The 23,904-nt window shown below is 41.5% G+C and overlaps 1 protein-coding gene across 1 annotated transcript in view; it reads right to left on the bottom strand.

The window, feature by feature from the left end:
• LOC143280912 (rab3 GTPase-activating protein non-catalytic subunit-like) overlaps nucleotides 1–23,904 on the bottom strand; it is a 55,867-nt gene that overhangs the window by 2,754 nt on the left and 29,209 nt on the right. The window contains exons 23-33 of the mRNA XM_076585691.1: nucleotides 23,379–23,817; nucleotides 21,175–21,348; nucleotides 19,979–20,085; nucleotides 18,445–18,511; nucleotides 17,460–17,530; nucleotides 15,859–15,894; nucleotides 12,552–12,626; nucleotides 7,227–7,439; nucleotides 6,309–6,398; nucleotides 3,982–4,239; nucleotides 1,893–2,051 (exon numbers count right to left, since the gene is read on the bottom strand). Coding sequence (XP_076441806.1) covers nucleotides 1,893–2,051; nucleotides 3,982–4,239; nucleotides 6,309–6,398; nucleotides 7,227–7,439; nucleotides 12,552–12,626; nucleotides 15,859–15,894; nucleotides 17,460–17,530; nucleotides 18,445–18,511; nucleotides 19,979–20,085; nucleotides 21,175–21,348; nucleotides 23,379–23,817 — 1,689 coding nt within the window. The remainder of the gene's footprint in view (nucleotides 1–1,892; nucleotides 2,052–3,981; nucleotides 4,240–6,308; nucleotides 6,399–7,226; nucleotides 7,440–12,551; nucleotides 12,627–15,858; nucleotides 15,895–17,459; nucleotides 17,531–18,444; nucleotides 18,512–19,978; nucleotides 20,086–21,174; nucleotides 21,349–23,378; nucleotides 23,818–23,904) is intronic.

The following is a 23,904-nucleotide window of genomic DNA, read 5'->3' as shown; positions in this document are numbered from 1 at the left end:
CACTGGACTTTCAATCTGAGGGTCCCGGTTCGAATCTCGCTAACGGCACCTAGTGGGTGAAGGGTGGAGATTTTTCCAATCTCCCAGGTCAACTTAAACGCACACCTGCTTGTGGCCGAACCCCCTTGTGTATACACAAGCAGAAGATCAAAAACGCACGTTAAGGATCCTGTAATCCATGTCAGCATTCAGTGGGTTATGGAAACAAGAACATACCCAGCATGCACACCCCCCAAAACAGACTATGGCTGCCTACATGGCAAAGTAAAAACGGTCATACACGTAAAAGTCCACCCGTGTACATACAAGCCACAAACTAAAAAGAAGAAACAAGAAATAGAAAAAAAAAGGAGTATTCAGACCAGTCAATCACAAATGGGGGGGAAAAAAAAACTTTTAATTCAAAATGCACAACATGTGATGGATTGTTCCACATGCTGAACCTCTGTGGCCAGGGAAACATGCTCCTGTGGCAGTGGCCGTGCAGCAAGAGTTTTCAATGAAAATGGGTATAAAGTCTCACACACACACACATACACACAACCCTACAAACTACTTTTTTTTGTTAAAAGCTTAGACATTTTTCTGAAAGGAAATTGAGTTTTTGATTGAAAGCACTTTCCAAACTGGGATCTGCATGATATTTTAAGCTAGCAGAACAACGAAGCGTATCTCGTCCAAGTAATACTGTTTCTTGATTATAGAAAATGCAGCTGTATCAATGTAAAACTTCCACCACAAGACAAAATGATAAGACAAACAAGCACGCAAGCAGAGAAGACCAAGCATCCACTAAGTTTATAACGGAACTAAAATAAACAAACTATCAAGACCACAAAACGAATGCTGTCATAAATCTACTTCTTTCTCAGCATTAAATGGTTTCTCTGACATGAAAATAAGGAGGTGGTCACTACATTATTTTTGGGAAAAAATGTAAAACGAGTGTAGTGTCCATTAAAATTTTGCAGCCACCAAAACCCTTTTGCACTCTTGAGTTGCGGCCTGAATGTCTAAAGCACTGATATATATATATATATGTATGGATAACAATGTCGCCATTGCCAGGTGAACAACCTGTTCACACTCATCCACACAAACATGCAAAATCATTGATCATCTTCAAAACGGGAACATCCCTCCCCATCACGTCTCGGCAATAGCCGAGTGGTTAAAGCGTTGGACTGTCAATCTGAGGGTCCCGGGTTCGAATCACGGTGACGGCGCCTGGTGGGTGAAGGGTGGAGATTTTTACGATCTCCCAGGTCAACATATGTGCAGACCTGCTAGTGCCTGACCCCCCTTCATGTGTATATGCAAGCAGAAGATCAAATACGCACGTTAAAGATCCTGTAATCCATGTCAGCGTTCGGTGGGTTATGGAAACAAGAACATACCCAGCATGCACACCCCCGAAAACGGAGTATGGCTGCCTACATGGCGGGGTAAAAACGGTCATACACGTAAAATCCCACTCGTGTGCATACGAGTGAACGTGGGAATTGCAGCCCACGAACGAAGAAGAAGAAGAAGAATCACGTCTGTGTTGAATTAACCCCTTCACTGGGGTTCTCATGGTGAAATAGCATCAGTGTGGCTGGAATCTTCACAGCTGTAACAAGTTCTTGTGCACTCATCAATGGTGTAATTGATTTTGCTGAACAAAACCAATGCAGTCCATAGAGGAAAAAGTCCAAATACAGACTGACATCCTGGCCCGTAAGCTGTCTTATCTCAGCAAGGTGACAGCCCTTCACTGACCAGTAAAGTCACAGCACCAACCAAGAGGTTGATAAAAGAGGAAAAAAAACATGACAGCCCTTCACTGACGAGTTAACTCATCAGCATCAACCAAGAGGTTGACAAGAGAGGGAAAACACACAACGACATACCATTGAGGAGAGCCAGTTACTGAGGCCAGTTGACATTTCCCCCAGCAGGCGCGGCGTGTTCTTTGGGTTCTCATGGATGGCACGGTACGCCATGCGACGTCCTGCCACCAGCAGAAGCTGTCGGCCAAACTTCTCCTGATCCTCCGCAAAGCCCAGAATCTGAGCAACACAGATAACATTAGGGATTCAGTTTACCGGTGAACCCCCTGTTGAAGCATGGATTCTGATAAAACAATAGTATGGGTCCCTGACAATATAGATAACATTTGGGATTCAGTTTACCGGTGACCCCCCTGTTGGGGCATGGATTCTGATAAAGCAACAGTATGGGTCCTTGACTGTTTGTAAATGTAAAGGACATACTGCATAAACACAGAATGAATCATGGCACATTCTGAAAATTTCTAGAACGAGCACATGAAAAAAAAAAAAGAAGAAAAAGTGAAACTCCTGGATGGCACTTTCGTCTAACACGATGATGAAATGCAACAAAGAATTTTTTCCCCTTAGCCACTTCTAGGCCCAGAAACCTGAACAATTATAATTAGAAGGTATGCCTGCCTTTTAATTGACCAGCAACACAGATCCAAGAATCATAACGAATAAGAAGCCCTGAAGGCGGCTTTCGGAAAAACAAACGAACAATCAAAGAACACAACTCGATCAAAAGTTTGCTGATTAAGGTATACTACACATTACTTGCCTTTAACTGCATGGAAGTGTCCTGACCAACTCTGTAGGTTTTAATAAATTTACAGACTCTCATCACATTTCATTTGACTGTAGAAAAATATTCACAAAATGAGAGTATGGTCTTTGGACATCAATATTTTCCAGGTAACAATCTCTTACGAATATCAGAAAAATTAGGACATCCCATAAAGTCTGAACCTCTGCATGAACAAAAGAAACTGAGCATCTTTGTACACAATTGATTACCTCTATGCATGAAGAGACAAACTGTGAATACATAAGAGACTGAACCATTGTACACATAAAAGAGACTGAACCTCTGCACACATAAGAGACTAAGACTCAGCAAACATTATTATTAATGATACTTATATATTATGGTCATCTATAGTGGTGTGAGGCCGATTCTAAGCATTCTGCAGAGTTTGCATAACAGGTTGCCTACCTGGGAAGAGCAGAGTTACAGCTGCATTTAGGCACTTATCATTCAGTCACCTAATGCTCAAGCGCACACATAGTGAGGATTTTACTGCAAATTTTTCCAAGGACAACTCTCTTGTCACCATGGGTTCTTGAACATGCTCTGAGTGCAAGCTGCACACAGAAACTCAGTAATCGATTGCGATCGTGCCTTAATTTTAGCCTGATCTCCCAATCAAGCTACATAATTGTGTGACCTGTTTGAAGACATAATTGGACACAAAACAGAAACGCCAAAGAATCGATAGATAGAAAATGTGAAAAAAACTTAGCCGTATGAAGTGCACAGGAACAGGTGTCAAGATGGCTGCCGTCAAAAGAGGGCGCTAGCCAGGGGGACAAAGGGGAGGTTACCTACTTCCGGGAGGTTATTGGCCGTAGTACTTTCATTTTCTCTGCATAGGCGGATAGTAGTTTGCACTGGATAGGAATGTCAGACCCCTGCTGGAGTCTGCACTAGTTGGGTCACAATTAAGTATGTGTAATTAAACTCAGTTTATAGCCTCATCTAAATGATAACTGATGGCATCCAGATCACAACTCGATGTCTAGCAGAGGGGGAGAAAATTCTAGCAAGAGCAGAATCAATCCCGCACACTCTGATTCTCTCACTTTCTAAGCAGGTGTGTTACCACTAGGCCACGACTCACACACACACAACCCACTCAAGGTCTACTAGTAGAGGGAGAGAAAACTGATGAGAACAGATTTGATCCTGCACACTCACATTCTCTGGCTTCCTAGACATGTGCTTCACCACTAGGCCACCGCTCACTCACACCACTCAAGGTCTTGTGGAAAGTGTGGAATTCAATCCCACACTTTCAGATTCTCTCACTTCTTAGGCAAGCACGTTACCACCAGGCCACCACTGACACACACACACACACACACCCCACACACACACACTACACACCGTGACAGCCAAGTCATCATGGCCAAAGTTGTAGAGCTCCAGGACGTAGTGACGACGGATGTGGTCCTCGTCAGCGTTCAGCTCCAGGGCTAGGTCCATGCACAGGCGAGGCCAGTGGAAGGTGAACATGTTGGGCCGCCTTTGGGCACTGCTGCCTGAAGGTCCTCCCCCTCCTCCAGTCCTCACCACTCGCCCGTAGTGGTGGTGAACCGGTGCCCCCAGAGTCTCTATGGCGTGGGTCACTATGCGAGCTAGCACCTGTTGATTGGACGAACGAACGAAAGAACCTTTTTTAATGAGGGAAATAAGGAATAAGCACAAATGGCTTGTTTCATCCTGCCCTCAAGAAAAGGGAAAATATAACAAAAACTCAATACAAAAGCAGAACATTACATTAATAAATTTCAACTATGTCAACCCCCCCAAAAAGAACATAAGTACATGCACAAATAATGCTTAGAAAGAGAAGAAGAACGAAGAAAGAGAGACAGACAGAGACAGGGTTGGAGAGTATCAGGGTTTGTACAGATTTGACCAAGCAAGAATTCTGTACTTTTTCCACACTCCTTCCAGACGGGAAACTGTCCATACAAAGTACAACCAAGCGCGTTCGGTTACACTGCTGGTCAGGCATCAGTTTAGCAGATGTGGCGTAGCATATATGGATTTATCCGAACACTGTGATGCTGCCATCTTGAGTAAATGAACTGAACTGAATAGAAAATTCATTTGTCTGCTGCATCACTAATGAAAGAGATCAGCAGATATCCAGGTATTCATGTCTCATTTTCATCACTTCTTTAGTTTCTACGATTGTTTGGTTTTTAAATGCATTAAGCTCTTTGGTGAACGGTGCTGGTCAAGGGTTTTATCAAAATTCCAAGACCTTTACAGACCCTGAAGGACAAAACATTTGTACAAAACTTTTCTGGTCCTGGAAATAGTTCTCTCATTTTCCCAAAGACTTTTCCAAACTTTCATGATTCTGTATGAACTCTGCGGTATGCGCATTCTTTGTGACCATCGTGTAATTCATGAAAGAACTGTTGACATGCGCTATTGACATGCATGCCGTGATTAAGAGTGGGTAAAAATGCTGCTGTCGTTTTTATTTATTTTTATTTTAATTTTTTTACATGAAAATTTGTTCACAATTCTCATGGCTACTGTCCTCAGTGGTTACACAATCTGCAAGAAGAAACAAATCGCAGATTAAAATGTTTCTAGCCTGTTGGATGTGAACATATTACACAGAAGAAAACAAGATACAATCAACCATGTATAATACCTTTTACTTAAGCACTTCATGTTTATTTAACCGCAACTCCATACTTCAAGCAAAACAATGAAAAGATCAGTCTGAAACTGCCTTTCAGATCTTTATCAAAATAGTAAATGACACATAGCAAACAGCCTCATGACACTGCCTTTCAGATCTTTATCAAAATAGTGAATGACACATGGTAAACAGCCCCATGACACTGCCTTTCAGACTATCAAAATAGTGAATGACACAGGGGAAACAGCCCCATGACACTGCCTTTCAGACTATCAAAATAGTGAATGACACAGGGGAAACAGCCCCATGACACTGCCTTTCAGACCTTATCAAAATAGTAAATGACACATGGTAAACAGCAAACAGCCTCATCACACTGCCTTTCAGATCTTTATCAAAATAGTAAATGACACATGGTAAACAGCAAACAGCCTCATGACACTGCCTTTCAGATCTTTATCAAAATAGTAAATGACACATGGTAAACAGCAAACAGCCTCACCACACTGCCTTTCAGATCTTTATCAAAATAGTGAATGACACATGGTAAACAGCAAACAGCCTCATGACACTGCCTTTCAGATCTTTATCAAAATAGTAAATGACACAGGGGAAACAGCCTCACCACAATGCCTTTCAGACCTTTATCAAAATAGTAAATGACACATGGTAAACAGCCTCACCACAATGCCTTTCAGATCTTTATCAAAATAGTAAATGACACAGGGGAAACAGCCTCACCACAATGCCTTTCAGATCTTTATCAAAATAGTGAATGACACATGGTAAACAGCCTCACCACAATGCCTTTCAGACCTTTATCAAAATAGTCAATGACACAGGGGAAACAGCCTCACCACACTGCCTTTCAGATCTTTATCAAAATAGTAAATGACACATGGTAAACAGCAAACAGCCTCATCACACTGCCTTTCAGATCTTTATCAAAATAGTGAATGACACATGGTAAACAGCCTCACCACAATGCCTTTCAGACCTTTATCAAAATAGTGAACGACACATGGCAAACAAGCAAACAGCCTCTTACCATTCGTCGCTCCATTGAGAGAGTGTCATCAATGTTCTTGTTTGGAAGCAACGGATGAGAGTGAAGATCTTTGAAGAAGGCATTTTTACCCTATAAAAACAACAACAACAACAAAAATCTGCAATAACAAGCATTCTGCAATGAAATGAAAAAGTCAGATGGAACAAAACATTACAATTCATTATAACATTAATTTAACAGTAAAAAAAAAATGCAATAAAAGAAAAAGATTGCAGCAGACTGAAATAAAAAAGAAAAGAAAAACAAAGTAAAACAAAACAGCAAAATAAAATATGCCAACACTGCAGTTTTTTTTTTTTACTTTTCTCCAAGCACACACACACATCCAATATCCATCACACACCCCTTCTTGTCAAACAGGGACAGCCCTGGCATTCTTTACACACACACACACACACACACACACACACACTACACCCCAAACAACCACCACATACTATTTGTTAGTCATTTCATCTCCTGGCCTCACTGATAGTTAATTTCCAGTTGAAAAACCACCGAGGCAGGTGTTTGTTCTGTATTGTCCATGTGTTCTGTGTGGCTTGTTCAGGATTAAAGAGGCTATGCCAGTCTTGAATAAAAGCTTATTTGTGTTTGCACATTTCTTCTACCTTTGCTGCTGTGTGCACATGTCAGATGATCGGTATAAGGACAGACCCGGCGCTTCCTTTTCTGTACCTTTTATTTACCTGTGTGCTAGCTGAATCGATAGCGTAAGCAGCACTGAACTGAAGTTGCGTACCATGTGTATGGAGAGAGTTACCACTCTTTACTATTTGTCAACCACCAAATACATCCAACATCCCACCCACCCCACACACACCCCCAACCTCCACACATCCAACACCCCCACCCCTCCAACATCGCCCCCCCCCAACACACACACCTCCAACCCACCTTCCTGTCGAACAGCGACAGCACCTTGACGTTCTTCATGCTGAACAGCATGACAGCGTGCATGAGGGTGGCCAGGTGCCAGTGCAGACGCACCAGCCCGTAGTTGGTGGGCTTGGCATCCACTGCCAGCTCCCCCAGGGAGGCGGGGCCACGCACTGTCTGCCAGTTGTGCTCCATGTTGAACATCGGCACCTCGTTCGCTTCACAGTTCGCCTGCCAAACACGGGACTGTTGCACTGATGGTATCTTTTTGGTTAGCTTTAAAAAAAAAAAAAAAAAATCTTTTCCAAGTCATATTAGCTTTTTGAGTAGCTTAAAAAAAAAAATAAAAAAAAATCTTCAGCAGTGGAATCTTTTCAAAGCTGACAAAAATTATCTTTTTATTTTATTTTTAAAGTCATATCATCTTTTTGGATGGCTTTCGAATGTTTTTAAGACAACTTCAGCAGTGGAATCTTTTCAAAGCTGACAACAATGATCTTTTAAGACTCTGTATCCAAGTACCAATTTATCCACAACACCCAGTTTATTCTGTTTGACCAAGTGCAGATATTTCTTTACAGGAGTGGGCATGTTCTCAGTTTCGCTTTCTCCGTCAGTCTCTGTGTTGTTTGCCAGCGGTTTTAAGGAGACTGAGCGTGCATTTTTTGTGTCTGCATTATGGCTTCAACAGTGCACTCAGCTGTTGTGGGACTGGTCCACAGAAACTTCGGTGCTACTGCACTGATGAGGTACAAAGTGTTAAACTCACTTTTTTTCTTATAGAATGTTGAACAGCAATGGTGTGCATTCCTGAAATATACCTTTGCTTTTATGGCTGGTACTTTTTAAGATGGACCTCATTAGTTGTTTTTTTCCCTTTCAAAACACACCATTGAGTAATGCGCATGAACCAAACAGATGAGGACACTTGTGAAAGAACTCTGAGCCACGCATCCCATATAAAACAGATTTGGACTTTACCAACACATCATACAATGCAAACCATTAAAAAGACTGGTGAATAAATTGAATCACATATGCCATTCACATGTGCTCTCTCTCTCTCTCACACACACACACACAGAAACAACTCATTCATTACAAGCAAACTATTTTCATGATACCATCTCTTGCTGTCGAAAGTATGTCCAGGAATTTTCTGGCAATACATGAGAGGGGGCTCAGTAACTTAATGAAACTAATTCTCCTGATGATGTTGCAAAAGAACAAAATATTTAGTGCTGTGAAGATGCACTGCCCCATAAAAGAACATGAGCATCACTACCATATCAAATATTCACAGCTCCCAAAACAGACTGCAGAAGATCAGAAATAACACTTTCAAAAAGAAGTGTGTCTACAGAAATGCAAGTGTTTCTGGATAAAGCAATGCCAAAAATTCAGTTTTCAACATTTCAACCATCTGGTTACTGCGCATGTCAAGCATTTATTGATTTCTGGATGGCAATTTACAGAAGATTCAAATAATTTATGCCCAACAAACATGTACGCCACAAACAATGATTTTTGATGGACAATCTCACATACACCACAACTGAATGGCTTGAGCACTGGGCTTTCAATCTGAGAGTCATGAGTTCGATCCCAGTATCAGCACCTTGTGGGTTAAGTGTGGAGTACTGTGCAATCTCCCGGGCTCAAGTCGTAAGTGCATACATGCTGGTTTCGAGGTCCCTTTAGAAATATCCTTGCAAAGACGCAAATTAAAGACTGTATAATCTGTGTTTAGAGAGTTATGGTAACATGAACATTCCCTACATGCATCTCCACGCCCCACACCCCCAACCACCCCAAAACAGTATGATTGCATAAATGATGGGTTAAAAACAACCCTTCATGTAAAAATCCCCAGTAAGCATGGGAGGTGCAGCCCATCAATGCAGAAATACAGAAAACCAGCAACACAAAATGGACAAATAAATTTCTGACAAAAACATCACCCCGAGTCTCCTTTCACACACCACCACTTCCAGCCTCTTTCAGATTAAAACAGTTTTTATATATAGTGTGCGAGACGTACATGAAATCAACATGAAAATAGGGGTGGCAAGAAGTGACACAGTAACACACACACACACAGGAGGTGCTCTCACTAAGGAAAGCACAAGATAAACAATAAAGGAAAAAAACATCAGTGGGAAGACTATCAATATATAACACAGTCATGCAAAAACAATATATCATGATTAAACATCCGGAATCCGTACCCTCAAGCAGAACAAGAATGAGCTACTCACATGCATTATCATGTTCAACAACTCTCCAATTCAATGATGTTATGGGAAAAGGAAACACATGGTGGTTGTTTTTTGCACAAGCATCAGCGCTGACATTGTCCCAACACACACACACACACAAAACACACACCCACACAACACAACACACACACACACACAACACAACCACACACACAAACACACACGTAGAAACACACACACACACATACACACAAACACACACACACACACACACATAAACACACACAACACAACAGACACACACATAAACACACACAACACAACACACACACACACACACACACACAGATATACAACAACAACACACACACACACACACACACACACAATCAGTTTCCTTTTGTTCTGACCAGAGGGAGAAAGGGGAAGAAACAAAACACACACACCACAGCACAATCATCATGCATGCACAAAAAACGATTATACGTGCATTCTCAAACAAAATTGTAAATCAAACCACCTCAGCTGGAAAAGGATAATGAAACTATCCAATTTGAATCCAGAACAAAATTTTCAATTCTCTTCAGAACAGGAATGTGACTTCATTATCTTTTTTCTAATGAAAAATTTCAGTGTGAAATGACACTTTTCCCAGCAATACATTGTCCTGCTCTACACTTCCCAGCACAGGTGGTGACAAAAAACAAAACAAAAAAAAACCCCGCAAAAACAGACACCACCCAAAATCACTGCATGACTTCTGCTGACATATGACAGTCAGTGGATGATGACAGGAAATCCTCCCCCCTCCCCCCCAACACACACACACACACACACACACACACACACACCAACAAAAGCACAACCAAAAAAAAAACAGTCGATCACATTGTGAACAGGGCAAAAGACATCAGTCAACACAGTACCCACGGCAACCAACCACAAACACCCACACACAAGACAGAGAGGAGGTGTTGGGGGATGGGGGGGGGCAGTGGGGGGTGGAGGAATGAGAGGGTTGGGAAGGAGGCAGTGCAACAAACCTGACAGCTTGTGTCCTGCCAGAAACAACAGGACAAGGTTGGTGGACCCACTGCTGGCTCACATTTCACCTCCTTAACTCTGGCTCTTTAATATCGTATTGCCAGTGTTGCTCATAAAAAGCACTGCTCTGGAAAATCCATCTCAGTACAGCTCTTATAAATTTGTCTCTTTATTGTAATTATAGATGTTAAAATTTTTTAACTCTTTGAAAATTTATCTCATTGTAGCACTCGAAAAAAATGTATCTCTTTATTGTCACTGTAGCTTTTTAAAGATGTATCTCATTATTGTAATTGTAGTTCTTAGAAACTCATATCACTGTCGTAACTGTTGCTCTTTAAAATTTATTTGTCTCAGTGTTGTAATTATAGCTTTCTAGAAGTTACCTCATTAACATAACTCCAGCTCATAAAAATGTACCTCATTATTATTGCATTATTGTAATTGTGGTTCTTTAAACTGTACCTCTTTACTGTAATTACAGCTCTTTAAAATTCATTCCATCACAGCACTTAAAAATGTATCTCTTTATTGTCACTGTAGCTTTTTGAAATGAATCTTGTTCAAAATGTTTCTCATTACTGTAACTGTACCTCTAAAAAATAGATTGCATTATTATGTTGGCAGCTCATTAAAATCAATTTCACTACTATAATCATGGCTCTTTGAAACTGATCTCATTATTGTAACTGTGGCTTAAAAAAAAGACATGTTCCAATTAAAATACTTTAATTGAAAAAAAAGACATGTCCCAATTAAAATACTTTAATTGCAGCTTTTCAAAATGTATCCCAAAATTAAAACTTTCTCTCCAGACACTCTCCGCAAGCCCCTCAAACCCCCAAAACTCACTTCCCCAACTCTTTCTCTCTTTATCATGAGCAAGGCTGAGAAGAGTTAATTAATATTCCCATTCTCTTTTTGTACTTTTCAGGCTCTTCAGCTCCATCAGTTATTTTCCAATCATGTGTATTTTGTAACTGAATCAATATTCCTTGAAAACATGCACTGATAACATGCTGGATTGTCTTCAAGTGTACAAGTATTTATCTAAAACACATGTAGCTATATGCATCTCTGTGTGTGTATGCGCGAGTGTGCGCACACATGTGTGCATGCATGCATGACTGTGTGCATGCATGTGTGAGATTGTGTTGTTGTTTTTTTCAAGTTCTTTATAAACCATGGCCTTTTACCATAAACATCATGTCAGCAGAAATGATGCAATGAATTATGCAAATATAAACAACAATAACATGTCTTTAAAAAAAAAAACCCAACTGATCAGTCAAGAGGAATTACTAATGTCTAGCATCAGTCTTTATACCATCAGCAGGAGTCTGGATTTGTGAACATAACTGACAAGCATATTATTTGTAACTGATCATAACCACAGCTTTACTTTTAGATAATGTGTATGGAATGAGATAAATGAAATGCCAAAGATTTTTTTCAAAGGAACATGAAAACCCATGGGCAGCAACTGTCATCAGTATCATAGAACAATCTACAATCTACGGCCAGGAACCCATTCATCAAACAAAATACAGGTGAGAGAATTAAAAAAAACACAAAAAAAAACACCTATGCCAGAAAAATAATCAAGGAAAGCTCTAGAAAAGAGAAACTAACGCTCCACTACAGTAAGCAGTGAGGGTGAGGAGAGAGAAAAAAACCCCAGTGATATGTCAAATGCATTTATAAACAGAAGGGAGGTAATATACTGGAGGTGGCTAGGTGATATACCAAGGGAGGCTACTAGATGCAGCTACCTTCCATTCATCCACTTTAACGGAATAGTATTTTGCACAGGACAGGAATCAGACCCTTGTCAGAGTCTGCCCCAGTAGGGCAACATACAATATGTGTGCATAATTATAGATCTTTTTTTTTTTTTTTTAAGGAGAGAAATCTTTGTATTGCCCACATCTCACATCTATGTTGGGTGGGGGGTGAGGTGGAAAGAGTGTGATCACTCAGGGTACACATCAAGTTCCTAAATTCATCGCTGTCGCTGGTGTCCCTTTCAACACACTGTGGGCGGATTAACGTTCCCACCACCCCCAGTCCCCTCACTCACCTCCATGATGATATTCAGCAGCTCTTCCGTCAACCCCAAAAACGTCGTCAAGCTTTTGTCACTCATGCTGGTCTCCTGTGCAACATTCCAAGATCTGATTTCACCTTGGACACATTTAGGAGCATGAGAAGGCTTCAGAAAACAACCTAATCAAGAACACAACTAGAGAATCATCATAGCGTTTGCATCAGTTAAGGTTGAATATGGGTTAACATTCCTTCATCTGACGGGCACAACAGCCGAGTGGTTCAAGCGTTGGACTGTCAATCTGAGGGTCCCGGGTTCGAATCACGGTGATGGCGCCTGGTGGGTAAAGGGTGGAGATTTTTACGATCTCCCAGGTCAACATATGTGCAGACCTGCTAGTGCCTGAACCCCCTTCGTGTGTATATGCAAGCAGAAGATCAAATACGCATGTTAAAGATCCTGTAATCCATGTCAGCGTTCGGTGGGTTATGGAAACAAGAACATACCCAGCATGCACACCCCCGAAAACGGAGTATGGCTGCCTACATGGCGGGGTAAAAACGGTCATACACGTAAAAGCCCACTCGTGTGCATACGAGTGAACGTGGGAGTTGCAGCCCACGAACGCAGAAGAAGAAGATTCCTTCATCCTCAGTGAAAGTGTCCTATGCAACACTGCAAGTCTGAATGAATTTCCTCAGCCTCAACAGAACCCACCTGCCTGAAGAAAGTCATTCACAATGTAAGAATACAGACTTTGCACACAAATATTCATCTGGCAACACTCTTTCATAAATATCAAAAATGTTTGGACACCCCATGATAAAATGAAATTCATCACCAACAGTATTCATGTCGCATTTTTTTTTACAAAAATGAAATCTTGAAGATTTCATTCACACTTCTTAATGTCCATTCACAGTTTCCTCAGCACAGATGTGGATGTGTGTACAGTCCAGACAGGCAGAGACAGAAAGGGGGGCAACTGGAGTACAAAGGGTGTGGGCTGAGTGGGGGGAGGAGGAGGAGGAGGAGGTACAGATTTCATACTGCGCACAATCTTTCGTTAAGCAACCCATTTTGCTGCTCATACTCCATTCACACATTTCCTGCACTCCACACTAATACCACGGTCATAAACAGTCATCTGTACGCACATACATAAACAACAACCCAACGAAGGGAATGCTTGACAAAATAAATGCGTCTTGAGTCACCGAGATCGATTATAGATTCACTCAAATTCTAAACTGGAGTGGCCGGCAGACTGGATGATAGTGCACACAAAAGAAATCAAGCAAGAGAAAGAAAAGTGACTAGAGAAAGAAAAGTGAATAGAGAGAGAAGAGAAAGAAAAGTGAATAGAGAGAGAGAAAGAAAGTGAATAGAGAGAGAAGAGAAAGAAAAGTGAATAGAGAGAGAAGAGAAAGAAAAGTGAATAGAGAGAAGAGAAAGAAAAGTGAATAGAGAGAGAAGAGAAAGAAATGTGACTAGAGAGAGAACAGAAAGAAATGTGACTAGAGAGAAGAGAAAGAGTGAATAGAGAGAGAAGAGAAAGAAAAGTGAATAGAGAGAGAAGAGAAAGAAAAGTGAATAGAGAGAAGAGAAAGAAAAGTGAATAGAGAGAGAAGAGAAAGAAAAGTGAATAGAGAGAAGAGAAAGAAAAGTGAATAGAGAGAGAAGAGAAAGAATAGAGAGAAGAGAAAGAAAAGTGAATAGAGAGAGAAGAGAAAGAAAAGTGAATAGAGAGAAGAGAAAGAAAAGTGAATAGAGAGAGAAGAGAAAGAAAAGTGAATAGAGAGAGAAGAGAAAGAAAAGTGAATAGAGAGAGAAGAGAAAGAAAAGTGAATAGAGAGAGAAGAGAAAGAAAAGTGAATAGAGAGAAGAGAAAGTAAAGTGAATAGAGAGAAGAGAAAGAAAAGTGAATAGAGAGAGAAGAGAAAGTAAAGTGAATAGAGAGAAGAGAAAGAAAAGTGAATAGAGAGAAGAGAAAGAAAAGTGAATAGAGAGAAGAGAAAGAAAAGTGAATAGAGAGAGAAGAGAAAGTAAAGTGAATAGAGAGAGAAGAGAAAGAAAAGTGAATAGAGAGAAGAGAAAGAAAAGTGAATAGAGAGAGAAGAGAAAGAAAAGTGAATAGAGAGAAGAGAAAGTATAGTGAAGAGAGAGAGAAGAGAAAGAAAAGTGAATAGAGAGAGAAGAGACAGAAAAGTGAATAGAGAGAGAAGGGAAAGTATAGTGAAGAGAGAGAGAGAAGAGAAAGAATAGAGAGAAGGGAAAGAAAAGTGACTAGAGAGAAGGGAAAGAAAAGTGACTAGAGAGAGAAGAGAAAGTATAGTGAAGAGAGAGAAGAGAAAGTATAGTGAAGAGAGAGAAGAGAAAGTATAGTGAAGAGAGAAGAGAAAGTATAGTGAAGAGAGAGAAGAGAAAGTATAGTGAAGAGAGAGAAGAGAAAGTATAGTGAAGAGAGAGAAGGGAAAGAAAAGTGACTAGAGAGAAGGGAAAGAAAAGTGACTAGAGAGAGAAGAGAAAGTATAGTGAAGAGAGAGAAGAGAAAGTATAGTGAAGAGAGAGAAGAGAAAGTATAGTGAAGAGAGAGAAGGGAAAGAAAAGTGACTAGAGAGAAGGGAAAGAAAAGTGACTAGAGAGAAGGGAAAGAAAAGTGACTAGAGAGAGAAGAGAAAGTATAGTGAAGAGAGAGAAGAGAAAGTATAGTGAAGAGAGAGAAGGGAAAGAAAAGTGACTAGAGAGAAGGGAAAGAAAAGTGACTAGAGAGAAGGGAAAGAAAAGTGACTAGAGAGAGAAGAGAAAGTATAGTGAAGAGAGAGAAGAGAAAGTATAGTGAAGAGAGAGAAGAGAAAGTATAGTGAAGAGAGAGAAGGGAAAGAAAAGTGACTAGAGAGAAGGGAAAGAAAAGTGACTAGAGAGAAGAGAAAGAAAAGAGAAGAGAGAGAAGAGAAAGAGTGAAGAGAGAGAAGAGAAAGAAAAGAGAATAGAGAGAAGAGAAAGAAAAGAGAATAGAGAGAAGAGAAAGAATGAGAAAACTACACAACAGAGGCACAGCTTGCGAAGGGGAAGGCACAGGGAGGGACGCACAGATAGAAGAGACGGGGGAAATGAAACTGATAATGGAAAAAAAAATCTGATACTTCATGAGTGGATCATATGAAATTCTCACACACACACTTACACACATGCACGCACACATACACACACACATGAATATAAACATGCACACACACACAAACATAAATGCACAGACAAAACAATAATCTGCCATAAAACTCTTGCCCTAACATATGTTCTAAAAGAAAAAAGAAAGGTCAAAAGGAAATGGACCCACCTTTCGACACAATCTGTCTTTTGGAGCCTTGCCAACCTGCAACAAAAATGAAATGTTTCAAATAATCAACAAAATCAAACTTAAAAGTAAGAAATCACCAAAGACATTTAACAGAATTCTTGTAAGTAATTCAGTCGTTTAAAATTTTTTTTTTAAAGTCATAATCAAATACATTTTTAAAGTCCTGGAGCCAGTTGCATTGCTCGGACTGAAGAGCCTAGTATGGTCGTAACCCGTTACTAACTGTGTGTAGTATGAACTGACCAATGGCGCAGTTCGGTCAATGTAGGCGTTTAGTCATGTGTAACTGTCAAAAAGTTAGAACAAAGCAATGCAACTGGCACCTGAACCACAGAGGAGAAATATAGCGAGTGCTGATGGAAGATTCATCCCACCATTTTCCCATTTCATGGCTGCTAATTTTGTGGCATTTTACCACCCCTTAGATAAAATGACTTGAAAACTCTTCATTTTTGGTTTGTTGTTTGTTTATATTTAATGAACGAATCTCCAAAAAGCTGCATTGTTCCAGGAAAATATAACTCTAAACATCACAGTTATTTGGAATACAAATTGTAACAAGCAACACTGGACAGGCCAAATGTTTTGACGAAATGCCTTTTAGAAGTTACCAGACAAAGGCCAAACTGAGATCAATTTACAATGTGTACAAAAAAAGACTTGTCCTTTCGAATTTCTATTATTTTCTGAAGGACTGTGAGAGTCTGAAACTAGGAGGCAAGACTGCAGGATTTCCCCCCCCCCAAAAAAAACGCATTTAATCTAACAGACTTACCATGACCCACTGGTGCAGACACCAGCAGAGGTCTGATTCCCTGTCCTGTGCAAACAACTACCCTGCTGATGGGAAGAAAACAAAAATAGATGTGGCTAGTTACCTCCCCGAGTACATTACCTCCCCTGTGCATGCCTGTAGAGCACCCTCTTAACTTGGGCAAGACACTCTCCATTTCAATCAACTGCTAGCCCAGACAATCATGACAGCGGTTGCCTTCTCTGCTGTTCTGATGGTCATGGTCAGGCATGACAGGTTATCATACATGTATGGGAATGTTCCATCAAATCGACAGGTGATGAAGAGAGACCACTCAAATGGCGAGCCTTCTTCTTCTTCTGCGTTCGTGGGCTGCAACTCCCACATTCACTCGTATATACGCGAGTGGGCTTTTACGTGTATGACTGTTTTTAACCTGCCATGTAGGCAGCCATACTCCGCTTTCGGGGGTGTGCATGCTGGGTATGTTCTTGTTTCCATAACCCACCGAACGCTGACATGGATTACAGGAACTTTAACGTGCGTATTTGATCTGCTTGCGTATACACACGAAGGGGGTTCAGGCACTGGCAGGTCTGCACATATGCTGACCTGGGAGATCGTAAAAATCTCCACCCTTTACCCACCAGGCACCCTCACCGTGATTCGAACCCGGGACCCTCAGACTGAGGGTCCAACGCTTTAACCATTCGGCTATTGCGCCCGTCAATGGCGAGCCTAAAATCTGGACTCACAATCAGGGTGTTTGTACAACTATGTGAACAACTATTACTGCTGTGTGTGCACCACTATTCTCACAGTGTACCTTTTCCATCAGCTGGGCAGCAGCGGACATTCTCTTGGTGACAAACATGTGCCACAGCATGCTGGACACACCTGCACAGTCAGTCATATAAAACATGTACGTATCAACAGTCTTCAACTGTTTTTATAAACTGAAGTGTGCAAACACTGTTCAAATAATAGTAATAATAATGATGATACAGCACAGTCATATAAAACATGTACGTATCAACAGTCTTCAACTGTTTTTATGAACCGAAGTGTGCAAACACTGTTCAAGTAATAGTAATAATAATGATGATACAGCACAATCATATAAAACATGTACGTACCAACGGTCTTCAACTTTTTATAAACTGAAGTGTGCAAACACTGTTCAAATAATAGTAATAATAATGATGATACCTTTATTAAAAAAATATATATTGTGCTTTCTAACATCACAAAGCACTTTACAATATCACATCAGACATAAACCACAGTACATACACACAAACATACACAGAGCTATCAATCGGTAATCCCTGCCTTTTAAAATACACTTGCATCCATGTAATCAGTATTGCCAAGATTTAACCCACACACATACATATACAAATATGTAGATATGCACTGGTACACCTCATACACACTCTCCCACATCTCTCCCACACACAAGCACACTGTCACACACACACACACACACATGCTGTGACATGCATGCACGCCCACACACAGATACACTTGCACACTCTCTCACACACATGCAATCACACACAAACATACACATTCTCACACACACACATGCATAAACACACACTATCCCACCACACACATACACCATATACCAAACCACCCTCCCCCCCACACACACAAATCAAATCAAATCACCATTGTCATTGCCGTCCACTGAGGCCATCTCAAGGCTATCACCACCCACCCAACCACACACAAACACACACACTCACACATGCACTGACCCTCACACAAAAGTATCCACCCCCCCTGTTGCCGCCATCAGCACTCACCTTGCCTGAGAACAGCGTTCTGTACCAGCTTCAGGTATTCCACAGAGGACTTCAGATGGTGCACCTCCTGCTCACACACCAGCCATGTGTTCAGTCACTGTCTGTTTCATAATGATAATCATAATAATAACGGTAATGCAGATTGACAATCACACACCAGCCATGTGTTCAGTCACTGTCTGTTTCATAATGATAATCATAATAATAACGGTAATGCAGATTGACAATCACACACCAGCCATATATAACGGTAATGCAGATTGACAATCACACACCAGCCATGTGTTCAGTCACTGTCTGTTTCATAATGACAATCATAATAATAACGGTAATGCAGATTGACAATCACACACCAGCCATGTGTTCAGTCACTGTCTGTTTCATAATGACAACCATAATAACAGAAATGCAGACTGACGTTCACACCTCCCAGACAGGGAACTCATGGCACTTGTAATATAGTAATGATAATGATATGGATACTTATATAGCGCCTATCCTCGGTCGGAGACCAAGCTCTAAGTGCTTCACAAACGTGGGGTCATTTACATAACAGTCTGCCTACCTGGGTAGAGCCGACTGACGGCTGCCATTGGGTGCTCATCATTTGTTTCCTGTGTCATTCAATCAGGTTCAGTCACACACACATACACACTCATACAGAGATGTAACATTTTACCTGTATAACCGTTTTGTTATTGACCCCGCGACGAAGACAGTCAGACGCTGTTTTCGGGGGGACGTGCATGCTGGGTATGTTCTTGTTTCCATAACCCACCAAACGCTGACATGGATTATGTCATCTTTAACATATATCTGACCTTCTGCATACAGATACAACACACAAAGGAGGTTCAGGCACTAAGAGGTCTGCACATCTGTTGACCTGCGAGACTGGAAAAGCCTCCACCCTTTAAAGACCTACCATGTGCCAAGACCAGGATTCAAACCCAAAACCCTAAGATCAAAAGTCCAATGTTTGAACCACTGAGATGTTGCACCCATCATGTTAGCTTTTATATCAGGTGCTGGTTTCATTCATCCATTCTCTCTCTCTCTCTCTCTCAGTTCTAATTTCGCTCGCCAGGTATGTTGCAGAGGCTATTAACATCCGGAAAAAGAAAATTGGTTAGAATATGTAGTATTTATATCTATGAATAATATATTGCATTTGTATGCACTTGATGGTCAAGTTGAATATGAACAGTTTATAATATTTGTTGTGGTTGTCAGGCTAAATAGTAGAGGTTGATGACAGAGATGATAGTGTGGTTGAAGATGATGTATGTGTGCTTGTATTGGGCACATGCATCTATTAACAATTAATTCACCTTGTTCCAGAAAAGCTTATTGACAAGAATTGATTTATTTACTGTTCATAGTTTGTTTTGGTTTTTTGTTTTTTTTCGTTCAATACACGATGCTGCAATTGAGAATTGTCCCCTTGACATAAGGGCTGTAGATAGGCCAATGTCAATAAATAATGTCTGAAGCGTCTGAAGCGTCTCTCTCTCTCTCTCTGTGAGCAGTGTACCTCAGGGTCCTTGTTCCACAGCACAGCGTACTCCCAGCCACAGTTGGAGATCAGGATGTCATTGTCCAGGCTGTTGGGGAACCGCACCCGTAGGTCCTCCAGGATAGCTTTCAAACAAAGCCCTTTACGTGTAACGTCAGCATCACACATCAGGATACCTTTCAAACAAAGCCCTTTATGTGTAACATCAGTATCACACATCAGGATAGCTTTCAAACACAACCCTTTAAGTGTAACGTCAGTATCACACATCAGGATAGCTTTAAAACACAACTGTTTACGTGTAATGTCAGTACGACACATCAGGATAGCTTTCAAACACAACTGTTTACGTGTAATGTCAGTATCACACATCAGGATAGCTTTCAAACACAACTGTTTACGTGTAATGTCAGTATCACACATCAGGATAGCTTTCAAACAAAGCCCTTTACGTGTAACGTCAGTATCACACATCAGGATAGCTTTCAAACAAAGCCCTTTACGTGTAACATCAGTATCACACATCAGGATAGCTTTCAAACACAACCCTTTAAGTGTAACGTCAATATCACACATCAGGATAGCTTTCAAATACAACTCTGTCCACAGTATCACACATCACACTGTCCACATCACACTGTCCACAGTATCACTCACATCACACTGTCCACAGTATCACTCACACATCACACTGTCCACAGTATCACACATCACACTGTCCACAGTATCACTCACACATCACACTGTCCACAGTATCACTCACACATCACACTGTCCACAGTATCACTCACACATCACACTGTCCACAGTATCACACATCACACTGTCCACAGTATCACACATCACACTGTCCACATCACACTGTCCACAGTATCACTCACACATCACACTGTCCACAGTATCACACAATATCACACATCACACTGTCCACAGTATCACACTGTCCACAGTATCACACAGTACTACACATCACACTGTCCACAGTACTACACATCACACTGTCCACAGTATCACACATCACACTGTCCACAGTATCACACAGTATCACATATCACACTGTCCACAGTATCACACACCGCACTATCATACATCACACTATCCACAGTATCACAAAAACATGATATGTATGAAATAAAATAAAATAAAATAAGATAAAACAAAACAAAATAAAAAGTTTCACTTTTCAAACAGTTGAAACAAACTGAAACACCTACATTGCAGTCTCTCCAACTTGCTCATGCTGAGGACCGCTTGCTCCCCCTCCTCCGAGAGAACTGACCCCTCCTGACCCTGGCTCTGACCTTCACCCTCTGCAGGAAGCTTGTACAGTGACTGGGGGCCCAGGCATCGACTGGCCACAAAGCGCGCCACCACCTCAGAGATGGAACCTGTGTGGGGACAGTCAGGACCGCGTCAAGCTCTGTTTTGTTTTTGCCTTTCAATGTTTTGTTTATTTTTTGTTTGTTTTGTTGGTTTCTTGTTGTTGTCTTTTTACTCATTCATGGGGTATAACTCCCTTGTCCACTGGTGTCTTCAAGAAGGCTGTTAAGTGCATGGCTGTTTTTAGCCCGCCATTCATGTAGCCATACTTCATTTTCGGGGGCATGCACGTTGGATATGTTAACATTTCCATAACTCACTGGACCCTGACATGGATCACAGGATCTTCAACATGAGTATTTGATGTTCTGCACGTGTGGTGGTGTGTCCATCGAGATCGATGATGACCATCGTTGTCATCCAGCTGGGGGATGGGTGGAGGGTGGTGGTGGGGTGGGGGGGAGGATGCTCAAGAATCTATCCATAAGGGTGTCTAGCCACCCGCCTCACCCGTCCCGGAAGGGAGCAGTGGGAGTGCCGGTTTAGTCGCCGGCAACCCGACCCTGAACAGGTTGTACTAGATTACAGGTTACCAGTAGCAGATCTAATGACCTGACCTGACAAGCTCTGCACGTGTACATGCAGGTTAGACACTAGCAGGTCTGCACATCTGTTGACAGGGAGATCAGGAAAACCTCCAAACTTAACCCTACAAGATGCAGCTGGAATTCAGAGCCAGGACCCTCAGACTGAAAATCCAGTGCTGTAACCAAGTGGCGATGATGACCATGGAGCTCTGCTGTGAAAGGTAAATCTATTTTTCTCAATGCTCGACAGTGCACGGAACCATAGTCCAGTTAACCCAAGCAGGGATTGTCAAAGAGCCTGATTTACACAAGCCGATTTTTGCATTCCCAGCCAATGCTCGTATAGGTCTTCAATGCGTTTCTTGTGCCCTGAAACGTGTACTGAGCAGACTCCACTTTGTTACGAAAAGTAAGAATGTTTTTCTGACATATCAAGATGTCAGTGACATCAGTTAATCCAGTATGTTTTGAAATCTTTCTTTTATTTTTTTATTTTCCAAGACAGTGGTTTTTATTATTTGTGTGTGCGTGTGTGTCTGTGTGTGTATGTGTGTTTGTGTATGTATGTGAGAGAGAGAGAGAGAGAGTGTGTGTGTGTGTGTGTGTGTGTGTATGCGTATGTGTTTCTCTGTGTGTGTGTGTGTGTGTGTGTGTCTGTGTGTGTGTGTGTGCACATTTTATCTAGAAAAGTATGACAACAGCCAAAAAAGAGAGGAGTGCACCCATTCTGCACTACATGTGAAATGTGAACACAGTGACAAACATGGTGGCACTTAGCAAAACAAAACTACACTCAATCATTATTTTCAGTCCCATCAAATTCCACTGCACACATGCCTATTGCCTTTAAAACTGCAACCTGAAAGGAAAGCAAACCCAACACATTCCCTTTCAAGAACAAAACAATCTGCTGTAATGTGTGCTCTTCATTCCTTCTGTATGTAAACTTTTTTTTTTTAAGCAAGGTGTGGAGTGGCCTATATGGACGAGTCCTTGTAACTGAAACTGAACAAGAAAAAAAGAAAAAGAAAAAAGACATCTCCTTTGAACTTTCCCTGCCTGTCAAGGAGTCTGGACAAGTAGAGACACTGAAGAAGAGAAATAAAATAAAACATACACGCCACGAGACAATGTGACGCATATACATAAAAAAAAAAAAACTTTTCAGATATGTTATACAATACAAAGTCTTTTCCTTGCCGAACTTATTCTGTTCAAGTTTACTCTTGATTGTTCTGAATAATATGAATCATACAATAACTGTCTTTTCAGTGAATCTCAAACTCTTTTCTTCTTCTTTGTTCATGGGCTGCAACTCGTACATTCACTCGTACATACAGGAGTAGGCTTTTACGTGTACGACCGTTTTCACCCCACCATACAGGCAGTCATAATCCGTTTTCAGGGTTGAAACTCTTTTCAAAGTAATTGTATTTAGGCAAATATTTTCAAAAAGGTACCTTAGTAATGAAAATCAAAAAGACAACAACCGAAAAAAATCCTCCTCACACCTTTCCCCCCGTCCAGCAGTTTGGACACAGACACTTTGACAGCCTCTTTGCTGCTGCTGTCCGCCTCCCCTCGGTCTGCTGCCGGCTGCTGCCGAACAGCATCAGCGTTGTCGCCATTGTCGTTGTTGTTGGTGGTGGTGGTGGTGGTGGCAACAGAGGTGGTGGTGGTGGTGGGGGAGGGCACGTGGAGGTGGAGGAGGGTGCTGAGGGCCAGCGTGTCCTCCAGCTGTTTCAGCAGCAGCTCCCAGTGGGTCAAGTCCACCGACACTTTCTCCCAGCTCGACAGGTCGACCGCCGGGCTCCCTCCTCCCCTTGCCCCTCCTCCTCCGCTGGTGGTGGTGGTGGTGGTGTCGTTGTCCTTCTCCGTGTCCCCGTCATCTGTTTTGTCCTTGTCCTCGTCGTCATCTTCTTTGTCAGAGGCTGTGTCAGCGTCCGGATCCTGGGGAAAGGATTTCTGTGTTAGGTGGTGTGTGGTGGGTTTGAGTGAGATTATGTGGTTGTGTGGATTGGTGTGGTGTGGTGTGGT

Source organism: Babylonia areolata, chromosome 4, assembly GCF_041734735.1.
Source record: "Babylonia areolata isolate BAREFJ2019XMU chromosome 4, ASM4173473v1, whole genome shotgun sequence".
Lineage (NCBI taxonomy): Eukaryota > Metazoa > Mollusca > Gastropoda > Neogastropoda > Buccinidae > Babylonia > Babylonia areolata.
Note: the sequence above shows the minus strand (reverse complement) of the source record. Positions and strands in the feature narration are given on the sequence as shown.